The sequence below is a fragment of the Diadema setosum genome, chromosome 22 (genome assembly GCF_964275005.1).
Source record: "Diadema setosum chromosome 22, eeDiaSeto1, whole genome shotgun sequence".
NCBI classification, from domain to species: domain Eukaryota; kingdom Metazoa; phylum Echinodermata; class Echinoidea; order Diadematoida; family Diadematidae; genus Diadema; species Diadema setosum.
This window is the reverse complement of record NC_092706.1, coordinates 9,016,454-9,033,257: the sequence shown is the minus strand read 5'-3', so window position 1 is coordinate 9,033,257 and position 16,804 is coordinate 9,016,454. Positions and strand designations below refer to the sequence as shown.

The 16,804-nt window shown below is 39.9% G+C and overlaps 1 protein-coding gene and 2 non-coding genes across 3 annotated transcripts in view; all 3 read right to left on the bottom strand.

Annotated features, from left to right (window-relative positions):
- Positions 1–9,609: 9,609 nt before the first annotated feature.
- The window catches only part of LOC140245621 (transmembrane protein 237-like), a 29,464-nt gene continuing 22,269 nt past the window's right edge, over positions 9,610–16,804 (bottom strand). The window contains exons 11-16 of the mRNA XM_072325184.1: positions 15,628–15,851; positions 14,580–14,656; positions 13,839–13,926; positions 12,297–12,451; positions 11,356–11,438; positions 9,610–10,013 (exon numbers count right to left, since the gene is read on the bottom strand). Of these exons, the coding sequence (XP_072181285.1) occupies positions 11,359–11,438; positions 12,297–12,451; positions 13,839–13,926; positions 14,580–14,656; positions 15,628–15,851 (624 nt within the window). The 3' untranslated portion in view covers positions 9,610–10,013; positions 11,356–11,358. The remainder of the gene's footprint in view (positions 10,014–11,355; positions 11,439–12,296; positions 12,452–13,838; positions 13,927–14,579; positions 14,657–15,627; positions 15,852–16,804) is intronic.
- LOC140245647 (small nucleolar RNA SNORD14) lies at positions 10,880–10,979 on the bottom strand. The gene has a single exon (XR_011902357.1). It is a non-coding gene; the product is annotated as a small nucleolar RNA SNORD14 (small nucleolar RNA).
- Positions 13,576–13,675, bottom strand: LOC140245642 (small nucleolar RNA SNORD14). Its single transcript, XR_011902352.1, has one exon. It is a non-coding gene; the product is annotated as a small nucleolar RNA SNORD14 (small nucleolar RNA).

The window sequence follows — 16,804 nt, the reverse complement described above, 5'->3', positions numbered from 1 at the left end:
AATTTACACACAGTTCGTGATCGCCATCATGTTCATCAGTTCTCTACGGGTACCAAACGAGGCCTTGATGAGCAGACAGGAAAGTGCGTGCTAATCCTGTACAAAACAAATGGACAGCGCGCGGTCCTCAACCTCAGTTGCTGAGACGCGCGGTCTTTGAAGTTTTTGTTGTTGTTTATCAAGCGTCTTTGATTGTTTTTAGAGGTGCTTGAGAGGCGCACACTAATTTTGCATGCGCGCCAAAGAGGTCTTTGATGCGCGCGTTGTAACAACTCGGACCATTACTGCGAGTAGCCAGAACGCTGCAATGTAGTTTATACAGGCCGCTCCCATATGCATAGTATAGTAGCCCTACTACATATCGACCACCCTTATTGAAACCGACCGCGTATAATTCGCGTACTGAACACTTAGTACGCACTTCTCATAAAAAATGGATTGGCTTTGAATGTAGATTAGGATGGTGTGGGAAAACGCGATAATTCACTGTTCATTAATGGTTTTAATCAAGGACAAAATTTCGAATGAATATTTTCACCGAATCGTAATGACAGCACAATGTAATGTCTATGGAAGTTTCTAAAAGGCTTCTAAAAAGCTTCGTACAACACGGTATTCAATACAACTCGGTTTGCGTGCATTGTCAATGCAAAATCAGCGGTCGATCCTAAAAACGCGATTTACCGCGGGGAGCTGAAACGAGGCCACGCAAGTTCGTCGGCGATGTTTTTGCACTGAAACTTCGAATCGAAAAGGGAACAACGGCATTTGAAAGAGCTGGATTTTCTCAATCACGTAGGTCAAGTTTTTTACGTGAATTTCAGTGTTGAATATTCTTATCAAGCAAATAAACATTAGGCGGTCGATTAGTAGTAGGTCCAACCCTACAAGGTACAATGCTGTACAATCCAGAGGGTAGGGACAACCAATACAACTCATCCCCGTCAAGCAAAGCGAGGCCGAGTTATCCCCTAGTCCGAGTCTAGCCTGACCCCGTTCGGGTAAGTTCTGAGACTAAATGTTTTTGGTTAATATTTCCCATTTTCGTCGTTACCCATCGAATATCTTGTTATTACAGCGTTATTCCGCACATTTCCTAGGCATACGTTCACATTTTGGAGCAAAATTTGACAACTTTTGCAGGCGTACCAGAACTTTCTTTGGGCTTTAAACATTTAAAGATGTTTCTTCATGTTCTAAAAAGACATTTGATAATCACTCATCATTTGGCTGATGAATGATAGTATACCAAAACTACATAAATGTAGTAAAACATGTACCTGTGCAGGTAAGTCACATTCTCCCTTTATTTCTTCCATGGCCATCATTACAGTGCTACCAAGAAGCAGCAGTGATATAAACAGCAAAATACAACGTGTAATGACAATTTCAGTTCACGCTCATCAAAACTGCTAATTACTTTTCAAAGTTTTGGCTATCAACATTCGTTTGTGGGTGTATTTTGTTTGTTTGTTTGTTTGTTTTGTGTGTTTTTCCCTCGTGAAAGACGTAATGATTTCTTCGTATCGAACGTAAACTGCATGTTTACCATAAATAAGCCATTCAGCTCAGCTCAGCTACGGCGCATTCGATTCATCGAACTTGCAGTAACCTCTTATAGGCAGGAGCACATAGCGCATTCCTTTAAAGGTATTAGCCCACATTTGTAAACCTGCAGCAATTGGTCTCATAGTTAGCATGGAGTTTGGGTATGATTGCAGTAACACCTGTGCAAAATTTCGTTCAATTAGTCCATTACTTTCATAAAAATAAATGAAAATGCACCGTAATCCATATGCATGCGTATAACGCTCGCTAGCTCCGGTCCACGTACGTGCTACATGTACAATGTACGTAGCTATAGCCCGCGCTCGTAATTCGATTTTGGGTCGGGTTGACCCGGTTTGAAAATTGATTTTAAAACGATGATTTTCTCTCTTTTATCGAATGGTATAGACAAAGAGCGACAGGTGAGGTATGTTACTGTTATAACTTTTACTTGAAGTCATATTGGACCTGTTTTATGCAGTTTTGATTTTCGTGGGTTTGCAAATGTGGGCTAGTACCTTTAAACTTGAAAGTGAAGCCACGCGTTTGCACATCGGCGCTTCCACACACAGCGCGGCATTTTGCGATCATCGTTATAGCAGACTTTCCGATTCCAGTCAGGGGAAAAGGAATTGGAATACTTGGGAAAAGACTGATGTTTAAAATCCAATAAAATGAAAAAAGCCTGAAAACAACGCGTGATTATGTTTTCATAGCAAACGATAATTGGAAACACGGAACAGAGTACCAGTATCGCATCCGCTCACAAAGAAGCTCTCTTGAGAAGATGAAAGCATTCCACGTCCCTGCTAGATAGTGGAAGCTTCCATAATCATCCCAGCAAGTTTTTGGAGGTACATACTTGCACTTGTACACATTCATTGCGAGAAAGCAATCAATCAACGGCATCTTTATCGTGCTGGTGACCAGCTCGATGCTTCGGCATGTGTCATAACGTTATGTTTAGAGCATGTAGGCCTCATAAGTCGACGAGTTTAGTTTAAAATAGCAAAAAGAGGGAGATTGAAAAAATACGAATTCTGGTGGAAAAATACGAATTTTGGAGCTGCTGACTACTAATTTGTGCTTCCAAAGGTTGGCAGCTCTGGGCCCCGTTTTATGAAGAGTTAGAATTGATTATGAAGTCGATTTCAACTGTAAGTCTATGGCAGACTGTGTAGTAAGGAAAATTAAAATTGATTTTATCTTTTGATAAAACGGGGCCCTGGTATTAAAGCCGTTCGCTGTGCACACGTGAGCTTGAGATCAGTTCTCTCCATCACTGCACTCCATGATTTTTTTTCCAGCTCCAGAACGCGCGCATGCTATGCTGGCTGGCTGGTCTCCTCTATGACTAGTATGTGTTTACATTGCGCAATCAATCTAGCAGCACATTTTAACGAGAAAAATGTACAGAAGGTGCTCAACGTCCTGTCTACACCACGACGTACCGAGTGCGCTGTACATCACAGCCCAGGCCGCGCCCGCCCGCGCGCCAATCCAATTACAGTTCAACTGCTTTGTGGGTCATTCCTTCTTGCCGAGCTCGCAGTGTGAAATGCATGCGTTATTACATACGCACTACAGGGGGGCATTTCATCAACGAGTTCGTCGGAGTTTTCACCGACAAATTTGCTATCAGCCAATCAGACGCAAGGATTTCATTAGCTTTTAACAGTTGTCAGTGTAAATCCTTGGGTCTGATTGGCTGATAGCAAATTTGTCGGTAAAAACCTCCGACGAACTCGTTGATGAAACGCCCCCCTGATCAGAAGCTACAGCTGTACTACAGCTATAAAGCAGAGGACGCAAGGCGTAATTAGAAATGAGACATCACGATTGGTAGGTGAATTGTCGATTTTTTTTTTTTTCGGCGGCCGAAAAAATAGTAAAATATCAAAAAAGTCGATGCGGCAACTGAAAATCGATGCGGGCGGGGAGCGGGCTGGGACGAGGATTATGAATTTCTTGGTATTTTCAGCGCCATTTTGAAAATAGTAAATAGTAAAAAAATCGACGCGGCGGCCAAAATCGATGCGCGCGAGGACGAGAAACTGGTTTCTTTTTTTACTTGGCCTTATACTGTACATGTACAATAATGGATGTACATTCATGCTTAATTGTGAATGTGCCCAAATACGTCATCCTAATTTTGTCTATTGTAGTCGCAATGCCTTTACTTCCTGGAAACTGAGAATTATTCACTCCAAACTGAATGAGCTTTGAAAAAGGCACACACTGCTCAATGTTCACAGATTGAATCATTTTATTGAGATTCAAAAATTTCACACCTCAACTGCACATTGAAGATTTACACTTTTTAAGTACAAAAAGCCACCTCAACAGCTGCAGATCACTCAACACAACCTAAAAATATTTTGTAGACAGGAATTCAGTAAACATTTCAATAAGTTACAAGCACACAAATGTACATCACACATAAAAATTACACCAATGATGGTGTTATGATTATAGTACATGAGGTATACGTAGGTAGTGGTCTCAATGCAACTACAATGTACGTACATGTACCTGTATTTCAGAAAGGGTGGTATAATCACATGTCATAATGTCAGGTGGTTTCATACGCCATTTTGAAAAACAGATTCAAGGGGCAGTGCCAAAATTTGTTTCTTTGTTCTTGTCTTTTTCTTCTTTTCCTCATGCTTTGGACATAATATTCTAGTCAAATATTTCCGAAGCAGATTTCTCCTAAATTGGGAAATTGGGCCAATTGGGCCAATTCTGCGATAGACAGCCATCCTATTTTTTTTTCCCACATTTTTTTTTTTTTGTTTTTGTTTTTGTTTTTGTCTCACATAGTGACACACTGCATATAAATACTGTTGGAAATGACACGGAAGAAATAACACAACACCAAGGGCGCCGGAAGCGGGGGGGCAGGGGTGGCACTTGCCCCCCCAAACAAAATGTTGGGGGGGCAAAACGAGTTTTTGCCCCCCCAAAGTGCCCCCCTGTAACAAATAATTAATCACTGATTTAAAGACCAAAATGAACAAGGAAAAGTAGAAATTACGCGGTGCGTAACATATGTCCCCGCCGGAAGTAGCATTTTGTCACAAAATGTGCAATATAGGTAAAAAATCAAGGTCAAAGGTCAAAGAAGTCAAAGGTCAAAATTCTGTGCAGAAGTTTTGAAGCCCTCACCTAGTGCCATCACATAAAGCAAATGGAATCGAAATTGGGTTAGAAATGGCGAAGGAGTAGCATTTTGTAGCCAATGTACAATATAGGTCAAAAATTAAGGTCAAAGGTCAAAGAAGACAAAGGTCAAAATTCTGTGTAGAAGTTTTGAAGCCCTCACCTAGTGCTATCACATAAAGCAAACGGAATCGAAATCGGGTTAGAAATGGCGAAGGAGTAGCATTCTGTAGCAAAATGCACAATATAGGTCAAAAATCAAGGTCAAAGGTCAAAGAAGTCAAAGGTCAAAATTCTGTGTAGAAGTTTTGAAGCCTTCAACTAGTGCCATCATATAAAGCAAACGGAAGTGAAATCGGGTTAAAAATGGCGAAGGAGTAGCATTTCGTAGCAAAATGTACAATATAGGTCAAAAATCAAGGTCAAAGGTCAAAGAAGTCAAAGGTCAAAATTCTGTGTAGAAGTTTTGAAGCCCTCACCTAGTGCCATCACATAAAGCAAACGGAATCGAAATCGGGTTAGAAATGGCGAAGGAGTAGCATTTTGTAGCAAAATGTACAATATAGGTCAAAAAATCAAGGTCAAAGGTCAAAGAAGTCAAAGGTCAAAATTCTGTGTAGAAGTTTTGAAGCCCTCACCTAGTGCCATCACATAAAGCAAACGGAATCGAAATCGGGTTAGAAATGGCGAAGGAGTAGCATTTTGTAGCAAAATGTACAATATAGGTCAAAGGTCAAGGTCAAAGGTCACGACTGAAATTCTGTGTAGAAGTTTCAAAGCTCCCATGTAGTGCTATCATATAAAGCAAACAGAATCAAAATTGGCTCAAAAATGACAGAGAAGTAGCAAATTGAAGATTTTGATCACACACGGACGCACACACGGACACACGGACGGACGGACGGACGGACACACGGACGGACGGACGGACACACGGACACACACACGTACGGAGCCCGTTTCATAGTCCCCTGCTCGAACTCGTTCGGCGGGGACAACAATAAAGGCATATTTCTTGTCTAAATGTTGTAATTTCATAACTGAAAATGCAAAAATTTTCGCCCCTAACGGGGCGAAAATTATAATACACTAACAACATACATTATTGTATCTATACACTAATAGTAACTTATGAGTAAATTTAGTGTATAGATGGTAGCCTCGTGTCCTTGAGTGTGCCCGCTGAAACATACCTTTAGTAAACCTTACACATTTCATTTTCTTCTTTGCTTTCTACCATATAAGAATATTTTTTATTGTTCGAACGATGCGATCACGTTTAAGCTTTTAATGAGTACATTTCAGATACATTGCAAAGTAAAAGTGGCTCGCTCGTTCTGCCCGTACTTATAGTAAAATGAAAAGTTTCCATCAAGTTATTATCATAGTCCTTCGCAGTGATTTCTTTTACTATGTTTAATTCCTCAGAAATTTAATTTAAAATGCTCTATAAAAGCGACTTTTATACTCTGTTTTTACAAAAAGTCCCTACCGTGGGAGGGGGTATCCCCCTCCCACATCCTCCCCCGCTCGGTCGCTTCGCTCCCTCGACGAGGATCTCACACCATCACATAATATACCCCCGTATGTTTAAGATCATAGTCCTTCCAACTGATTTTCTTCAATATGTTAATTCCCTAGAAATTTGCTTTTAAATGTTCTATAAACGCGACTTTTATATTCTGTACTTACAAAAAGTCCCTACCGTGGGAGGGGGTATCCCCCTCCCACCCCCCCCCCCCCCCCGCTCGGTCGCTTCGCTCCCTCGCCGAGGATCTCGCACCATCACATTATTAATGTACTCCCGTATGTTATGATCATAGTCCTTCCAACTGATTTTTTCAATATGTTAATTCCCTATAAATTTGCTTTAAATTCTCTATTAACGCGACTTTTACACTCTGTTTTTACAAAAAGTCCCTACCGTGGGAGGGGGTATCCCCCCTCCTACACCCTACCCCCGCTCGGTCGCTTCACCGAGGATCTCACACAATCACATTATTATGTACTCCCGTATGTAATAATGAGTCCTTCGCACTGATTATTTTTCACTATGTTTAATTCCTTAGAAATTTGCTTTTAAATGGTCTATAAACGCGACTTTTGTACCCTGTCTTACAACAGCTCCCTACAGTGGAGGGGGGGGGGGGGGTAATCCCCTTTCCACACCCCCCCCTCACTCGCTTCCCTCCCGCGCCGAGGATCTCACATCGTCACATAAGTGCCCCCGTTGAGATTTTGCCCCCCCAAAACCAGAAGTGTTCCGGCGCGCTTGCACAACACATGTACAGTATTACCAATACATGAAGGGGATTATGAGCTGTGGGTTTGGCATATGATTTGAATTGAGACACACAAATTTCAATATTACCAAACACGACAAGAGACCCATATCTTATGATGCACATGGAATACTGAAATTTCCCTACACACAAACTTGGGCCTGCCTTTATACAAACCAAATTTTCCTCTTTTTTTTTTTTCTGACGTACATATCACATAAATAACCACATCCCACACTCACGCTGTCGATCTCTGGACGGATAATTGAGAATCAATGCTACTTTGAATGCAGGGCAGATCTGCAACAGTTTCTATGTAATGCTGAAATAAATCAAGGTGATAGATGTACTGCAGTGCATACAGTACCAACGTTTAAGTACTTTTGTTTTTCGTCTAAACAGAGAACGGAGTCTGCATATTTCAGCACAGAAAAAAGATAATTACATGTATGTACATGTATACATTCAGTACCCAAATATGGAAGCATACACAGACTATCAGAATGAAACTACATTGTAATACATGTATCAACTATGTCTGAACCAGCAGACATAACTCTGAAAGCCATGATAGTTCAAAGGGTACAACAAATAAACAAACAGGTATACTTGGTTCAACACAAAATCTACCAACAAGAAAACAAGGCTGATATTCACACATAACAAGACTATACTTAGTTTTCCCAAGCTCTAATAAACTTGCTTGCACTGTGATTTACTCATTCACAGTAATTCCAAGACTTGGAATTTCAAGACTTGGGATTTCCAACCTGGACAGATGGGGTAAGACACTGCAGAGCACCCGGTAATAGAATCACTTAAACGCTGGTATTCAAAGGTAAGAGTGAGCAGCTATGAGCAAATGAACAAAGAAAAGTACATGTACACAAATACTTCTGAGCATAATGAACACTTCTGGAAATGGTATGTGTTCCATAACACTACAGCTTGAGGGCACGCATTTCATTTGGCAGGATATATGTGAAAATGGTGATTCTCTCGCAAGTATTTATTCACGCTGAGCTTGGTAAGATGAATTTGCAGTGTTTTAATTTCACTGATGATCACAAAAAACAAACAAGTGCTACAAAAAGATGGCCACTGCCACTGCTGCTTGGGGTCTTTGGCAGCACAGTCATACTACCGTCAAAGGCAACTGGTCTGCATTACAACAACAAACAACAGACGCGAAACCCCTACAATACACATGCCTTGAAATAAAAAAAAATAAAAAAAAATCATTACATGCAACAAGCAAAAAGTGGACACACTTATAAGTTTGTGCTAGCTTCATGATGCACGGCATGCTGGAAAGTTTCAACCAAGCAAATATGATCACTTTTACAGCAGGTGTCGGCGCTGAACAGGACACAAAGGTCGATGACCGTGGTACATAAATATAAAACACCAAGGCACACTGTACTCCATTAGGGGTTTCTGATGCTCTTTGACTGCACAGTTAATATTTAACAAATTTCCTGTGGGACTACACCTCCATCTACAGCAGTGCTGAAGATAATTAGAGTAAATATCTAAACCAAAGGAAACATGTGAAAAATCAAGAAGAATCTCAGTTAAGCAAACGGAACAAAGTACCTGATAAAACAAAGGCTTGTCCTTTGTCCTTGTGGGACAAAGGCGTGTGCTTTCTTATCACACAAACCATATCACAAACACCATTTTTTGCAACTGCACTTTCATTTTCAGTGTCTGCCTTTCAATAATATATCCTCATAGATTTTCAACACAAACACCCGTTTGTTTGTTGCTTGTTGATTATTGCCCAGGACTGTTTTTCTCTCCGAAATACCACATACAATATACTGAGCCAAATTATAAGGTAATAATGACCTCTTCATACAGGATATGATAATTGCCCTCCCTCCCCCTTTATGATGAGGTAGTCCCCTCTTCAATAGTACAGGGAATCTCCACAATCACAAGCTAGCTTGCAATGGGGTACTTCTTTTAAAGGTAGGGGATACCTTTAACAGAACTCCCAAAATGCAGCAAAACATTAAATATGAACCTCAGGGGACTTGTTTAGGTCACTGCTTAGAAATTTGAAAGTCAACAGTTATCTACAATTTGAATAATGCACAAAACTCAACTACTCAGTAGTTCTGTGTGTCAGCCACACTTAAGCCTTTTTGTTGCAGTCTTCTGTATCTTTTATCTATAAACACAAATCTAAAAGTATAAGAGCTGATGTAATAACATATAGAGTGTGTGGCAAGAATGTATATAGAAATGTTTGTAAGTTTTGATGAACTTTATTCACAAAATATACATGATGGACACACATGCAGTGCATGGGTCTGCAAAGGTAGCCTAGTAATGTACTGGAATTTACGGTGAGCCCCGAAAAGAATTCAATTCAAAATCTAACGGTCAATAAAAATGTACTAAATGTTACCTTCCACTTTCAATACTTTATGGGAGTTTCTAAAATGATACTCTCTTCAACATACCACTATGTTTACACAACTCTTCATTTAAGGCATGCAAATGGGATTCCCTACCTTTAACGAGGTGAATTTGGTGATTCCAATTTTCAACGATCATACTTATCTGGACTCTTTTTTTTTTCTTCTTCTTCTTCTTCTTTTGGGGGGTGGGGGGAGGGGTATGTTTACAATGAGATATTTGTTATAATGAGGTGGAGTCGGCAGTCAAGGCAGCCTCATTATAACACAGTTTTCCTATGAAAGAGATTAAAACAGACTGCTGTTTGAAGTCACTGTGACACTTATAACTGGTACTTCCAGCACGTGCATCTTTAGACAAGGAGAGCATCTTGTAAGATTGGAAACACTATGCCTCTTCCCTTGAGGTTGCATGCATGGTGCAGAATCCTCCTTGCTGGGTTGCTAGAGAACATCCAACTCCCGCCAGAGAGGTAAGTCCAAACTGTGGAGCCAAGTTCGATGAGAGCCCTCTCTTTTCGGGATGGCTACATTCACTCTGACAGCACAGATGAGAATTGACTTGCTGGGCACGAAGGCATGGTCGACTCCAGACCTGGGATGAAATAAAGATTACAAATGGGCTTTCCAGCAGTGAATTATGCTTTGCATGAATTTGTGTCATCTTTGAAATATCCTCCTATATGCTATACGGTAATGTTCCAAGGACTGCCTATAACTCTCTTCCTTCTTAAATGCTGCTTTTCTTATACAATCATACACAGAGACTCCAACCCCAAGCTCCTTCTGATCTGGAGATTCTCCCACCTGAAACCCCTAACAAACGGGAGACTCCAACTTGATGTGCGCGAAGTTCCTTGCTGCCGGGGCCCAACTCTATAGGGTTCTAGATGTATCTTGTGCTATCTAAGGCTTATTTTTCTACATACGATGACACTAAGGAAAATATCATTTCAAGCGGGAGAAATTAAATCTCAAGCAGGAGAACAGGAGATTTTGCAAAAATGGGCTTTCGGCGGGAGATCTCCCGTCGAGAGCGGGAGAGTTGGAGTCTCTGCATACATCTATATGGATGCAACATGAAATCCTGGATAAAAGAAACCTGCAAACTTTGAATGGAACATTGTTTGTCTATGTATCCATCCATCCATCCATCCATCTGTCTATCTAATCTATCTATATATCTATCTATCTATCTATCTATCTATCTATCTGTCTATCGAATCTATCTATCTAATCTATCTATCCATTATCTACGGGTATATAAAACCTGAAATGATTATTGATTACAATCATTACAATCTTGATAAATAAACAATATCATTCTGTAAAAACAGAATTCTTAGAAGACAAAGTTCTAACAAATAAAGTTCCACGATGCCAAAGGACTTGCGCATCCCTTTATCAAGTTGCCGATACATTAATGAGGTACACTCAATGTCATGACATGACACTACGAGTCAGCTCAGACATCCAAGGAAGGAACTTCAGGCCATCATGAGGACAGTGAAGTCCTTATGGTGGAAACTGCGAATGATTGGAATAAAAGTCATCATGGCTGACAACACTGGGCTTGGCGCAATGCCTTATACAGCCACTTCAAATACCCTTTACCCGTTGAGGATGGGCTGATTTTGCTACAGTGTACAACACGCATTTCCCATAGACACTTGTCCTGGTACACTCGGGACTCGTCTTCAACAGGTTAGTGCTAATAAAGCACCCACTAACAGTTGCACTTTGAACAAGTTCGTCTGGCGCTTTCATACAAACTCCATCCCTGAAAATATAAAGAGAGGTGAACGGCAACAATTTCCACTTAAAAAGTTCAGCCATCAGCAAGGCTACACACACTGGTCTCTTTTTCTATATGTGGTTGTATACCTATGCAAAGTATGAACAGAAACACAATAAAATGACTGAAAAATGTGAACTACCTCTCATGCTTGCGACGTCATGTTTCCCATCTCGGCCTCCTGCTGCTCTTCCCATAGAGGTACGTCAGCATCATGAAGGTGATCTGGAATGTGATATGGAGATTATGAAACCAGATTATCCCCCTTAGGGCCTATAGTAGTAATGCCGTTTAGATATGGTTATGAATTGTAGAGGAGAAATGATTCTACATTTGGTGCCTTGGGGGAAGTAGTGCATTCTCGTATATTAAAGGGACTGTACAGTATTGGTCGAGGTGAGGATTCAGCTTGTAACATTTTGCAAGATATTTTGAAAACACTCTATGGAATGTTCAAAAGCATACAACTCTAAGGGGAATCAAAAGTTTATTTGATAAAGATCCATTTTGAAATGAGTGAGACATCCAAAATCAAAGAAAAACAAAGAGATCCTACTAAAAGTCATGGCCTGTCAATTCTATTAGGATCTCTTTTTTCGATATCTCATTTATTTCAAGACCAATGTTCATCAAATAAACATTGAACCCTTGTTGGAATTACATACTCTCTCATATTTCATAAGAGGTTTCTCATTATCTCACCAAAACATGTTATAAACCTGACATTAGGTTTTAACCAAAACTATACGATCCCTTTAATGATGATTCCTGTTAAAATTGAATTGGATTGGGTAGAACTTAAAAATTGCCAAATGTTGATCTATGAGGGTGAATTCTCTATTCTGCTGCCAAGAATTTTATCTTCAGTCAAATTATGGTAGAATTTAAATGCTACCAAAAAAAAAAAAAAAAAATACAATGCACCTTTTTAAGTAAACATGCTGGAAGACTGATCTTACATCATGAAATATTTTTATGACATAGTGTGATGGACAATGCCAATTGTTTTGGTTGATGTACCACATAGTCAGAAGTGCCTACTACCTGAGGCGATTATGAAAGTTACAGTGAAGAACTGCTCACCAGATGTGTAATCTGTCGTCGGGGTGATGGCGATGATGACCCATCCCAGGACCGATCCGATGGCTCTGATGAGGTTGATGATCCGCCAGATGTTCAGTCGGGATGACGCCTCGTCGTCTGCCCACAGCTGACCGTCTTCGGGGCAATCTGTTTCACTGGAAAGATCACGGACACACAAATACACACGATCATCATTCACTGATCGTGGTCTCCCGGAGGCAATGAAATGTGGCAGGAGAATTCTAACTTGAAGGAGAGAGCTGCTCTGGTTCTCATTTCTGAAATGGACAGAATAAGTTATCGCCCAGATGAAAACCAACAAAATAAGTAGGCCAAAATAAATTTCCACTTTTCTACATCATTTGAAAGAGCCAGCTGTAAGCTGTCAAATTGCACTGATATCACTTGCTAAAATTGGACCATTCTAACAGACTTCAGAAATGACTGGAAAACGAGAGATGTAAGAGATACAGTTTCACTGAAAAGATGGTTAAATGAGGATTTAAAGACTAGAGTCACTCAGGCGTGCTGTGCAGAAGTATCAATGAAAATAAATTCTATTTCCCTGTGAAAGCAACACCTGTCCCTAAAAATATGGTTCTGAAAAACTGCTACTATCTCAATTTCAATTTTGTTTTAAACCACTAAATCTTAACAGTCAGTTAGAGAAAGAATTTATTTCTTAAAATATTTGAGTCAGTCAAAACAGATGACATAATTTGATCCAATACAAAGAATCCTAATCCGTGACTTTTTGTGGATTTTGAGCAGGGAGGTCACATATATAGTTGGAAATCTTAATTAAAAGAGACCAGTAAATCATTCAATCATTCAATATGATGACTTTGTGACCAAGGGCAAACATTTTTGGAACATAGACTACTTTCAATAAATTGTGTTTCAGTCCAGACTTTTATCTCTTTTTAAGACACAAATGAACACACATTTGCAAACTCTTCACACGTTGGCGCACATTCAGGTTGGAAGCACATGTCCAGAGCATATTTTGGTTATGCCAAAAGAATCTACATCATTTAAAGAACAAACAACTAACTGTGATAAAATCTGGAATGATCTTTTTCTTTTGCTTTGCGATTGCTCTCAAGGAAACTTCCTACTTGCACTGATTCTCCTTCAAAGTTCATTCACTACGGAACCATCTCACGCTTCAATCAAAGAGTATCTGGAATTATTGAGTCTTGTAATGAATGCAGTCAACTGCATCCCTAGATACGTGATTGCCTTTTATTAGTCTTATCTGTTTATTTTCCTCTGGTCTGAGCTCAGACATCCAAGGAAGGAACTTCAGGCCATCACGAGGACAGTGAAGTCCTTATGGTGGAAACTGCGAATGATTGGAATAAAAGTCATCATGGCTCAGACTGGTATATGCAGGAATTCTACTGAAACATCTGCAAATGAAAAGTTTTCACAAGATTATGTCTGTGAAATTCACATGTATGCCTTTTAAACAACAGGGTCACTGCAACATTTGCTACAAAGTCGTTAGAGTAGAAATATGAATCAAACCAAGGAACTCACCAGAACGGCATATCAGCTTTTAGATAAAGACTTATCCGGTCATCTATTGCAGCGATGCTCACAGAAAATATCAAGGAGATGAGATAGACTAAAAGGGGGAAACAGAAGAAAAATATTCCATATGAAGAGTTGACTTGTTGCAAAATTTACAGTGCATGACATCTTACTTGATCATACATCCTTTATAACCATTACAACTTCATTTCTTTAAAATTTCAGGTAAGGCTTTTAGCATATAGGCCATGGATAATCTGCACTCAGTAGCATACATCATGGAGAATCTTCATTCACAAGGGTAAGGGGTGAAAAAATGGCACTCTGAAACAGGAGGAGGCAAGGGTGGCATGTGAAAATCAATTTGCATGTATGCCTTGCTCTAGTGTAAATTAAAGTATTTGAAGAGACATGCACTTTGCATGGGGAGTGTTTCCAATCTTGAACAGGGCACACTTATTGTTTGAATTGAAATAAGTTTCAATGCAGTGCAAGGAAGTATTTACGCAATGACAAAAACATGAAAAAAAAAATTAAAATGACATGAGCACTTTATCCCTTCTCAATTCAGGATATACTACTACTGACTACCACCGATTTTACTGCTATAAAGAACAATAACAATAGAAATGGCACTCGATGAGTATCTAATAAGCTAAAACACACAATGGCTCAAACTGTTTTTTTTTTTCCTCTCTCTATTAACTCGGCAACAAAACAAACTATTGAATCACTGTGGGGCGTTACCTAGAATAGAGACTGCTCCAGACTGGAAAGTAAGTAATCCTCTGAAAAACTGCTTGTCAGGTCTGGCGATGTCAAATCTGTGGACGGCAGGTTACGGAAAACATTGCAAATATAAAAAGTTAACAATGTCATGAAGACAGGAATAAATACTTGATGGCGTACTAATCTTTTGCATCCCACTAAATGGGATAACAGAGGAACACTACCAGAGATTAGTTGGGAAAGTCATCTTGGGCCATCAAATTGCTTCATTAGCTCTGAATGGAATTTTTCAATCACTGGCAGAATGCTAATCCTTCAGTGCCAGACTTTATTTGAAGACTTCCATGTACGATGGAAGTGAGGCAAGTTGACTCCAGGAAACTACAGGCATACACGCAAGACTGGAGTTCCTGGGACTAACAGAACACTGAATTCAGTCATGCGCTGTACAAACTGAAGATGTCTAAACATAGACAGGTACTAAACAGTGCACTCCTGTTATAACAACAAAGTGAAAATTCAGGTCCCAAAATTGTTACCTATATATCTTTGCACATATTATTGTTTAGTTATCAATTTTTTATTTTATTTTATTTTTTTTTTTGGGGGGGGGGGGAGGAGGGATAAAACAAAAGAATACAACTGGTCCTGAGGACTTTGTTATCATAGCGATGACAGACACGAACACGGGACTACATCACATGCTTGTCAATATATGTGTGAGACTCCGTCAAAGGTATGTAAACATGAGCACTGCGAGTTATTGTATACCTCAAAATTTTCATGAGGTTTTTATCTTCGCGAATTTTGTGAGTCAGGCGCTATTCGCAAAATTAAAGACTCACGAAAATATTGACTCTGATCCAGATGTGAATGTGACGTACGCGTGTACATTTCTCTGTTCAGTATAGGACTCCATGATCGTGAGTTCAACCACTCGCGAAATCGTCGTGAATTCCCAATTTGCGAAAATTTACTCTCGCGAAATATATGGCGTATCCAGTAAGAGTCAAAGCGCCAGGAAAAGACAGTCAGTAACCCAACAAACACACATAAGCTTTCTCACCGATCGAAGGCAGAGACAGTGCAGACGGCGAGAAGGAAGTAGTAGACAGACGAGGCGGGCTGGGCCAGCCTGCTGTACTGCTCCAAGAACTGGTCCTGGCCCGTCTGGGCCTTGCCAGGGATCTGGGTCGCCAGGACGAAGACCACTACACACTGCCAGAGGGCATAGCCTGCCAGCACGCCATGACAGAAGAGGGTAAACGTAAGGAACACCCTGTGAGTAGACTGGGGAGGACAGGAAAAAAACATGGAAGAATCAAATAAGTACAGTATATAGTTTCATTTTTGGTATGTATTATTTGTATGTACGTGTACATACATGAGGATTAAAATCTTTGAAGGCTTCCGTGGTGGCGGAACGTTGGGTGGTAGAAGTCTTCACGGTGCACCACGTATTCTTTCTAGGGTAAGTGTGTGGCCCTGAAAAGGGCCTACCCAATCCCAGGACATGAGGATTGTTACGGAAGATCATATGACATTGCACAAGCCTTTATTCTATTCTTTTTTTAACACTGATAGGGCAAAATGGGTATAAAAGGCTCCACACTTTTTGATTGCAATCATGCAGTTTAACTGTTGAAGATTGTAATATTACTTCACAATTTAATTGTTGTGACCTTTTTGCTTGTATTGAGCAACATGTTAGATTATTGACGGAACATCCTGATTTGCGTGAAAAAAGAAAAATTAAAGTCCCTTGACATCTCTTCTCATTTCAAGAATTTGGAACAGTCAAATTTTAGCATTATTCTGGATAGCAATGACTTGCAACAGATAGTGGAACCTACCCAGCTTTTCTCCTTATAACTATTAACGGGAGAAATAACAAATTATCCACACACAAAACCCACCCAGTCAACAACAGATGGTCTAGGTAAATCCTTAATTTGATGTCTCTCCATTTTGGAAATTCTATATTCCTCCTTTGAAAGGGCAATAACTGATATCAGTAATTATTATGCATTAAAGGGTGTGTACAGTTCTGGTCGAGGTGAGGATTTAGCTTTTAACGTTTTGTGAGATATTCAGAAACCACTCTATGAGATGTCAAAGAGCATGCAGTTCTAAGGGGTATCAAAAGTTTATTCGATGAAAATCGGTTTTGAAATGGCTGAGATATCCAAAAACAAGGTGAAACAAAGAGATCCTAATTAAGTTGTGGCATGTCGCCTTTTATT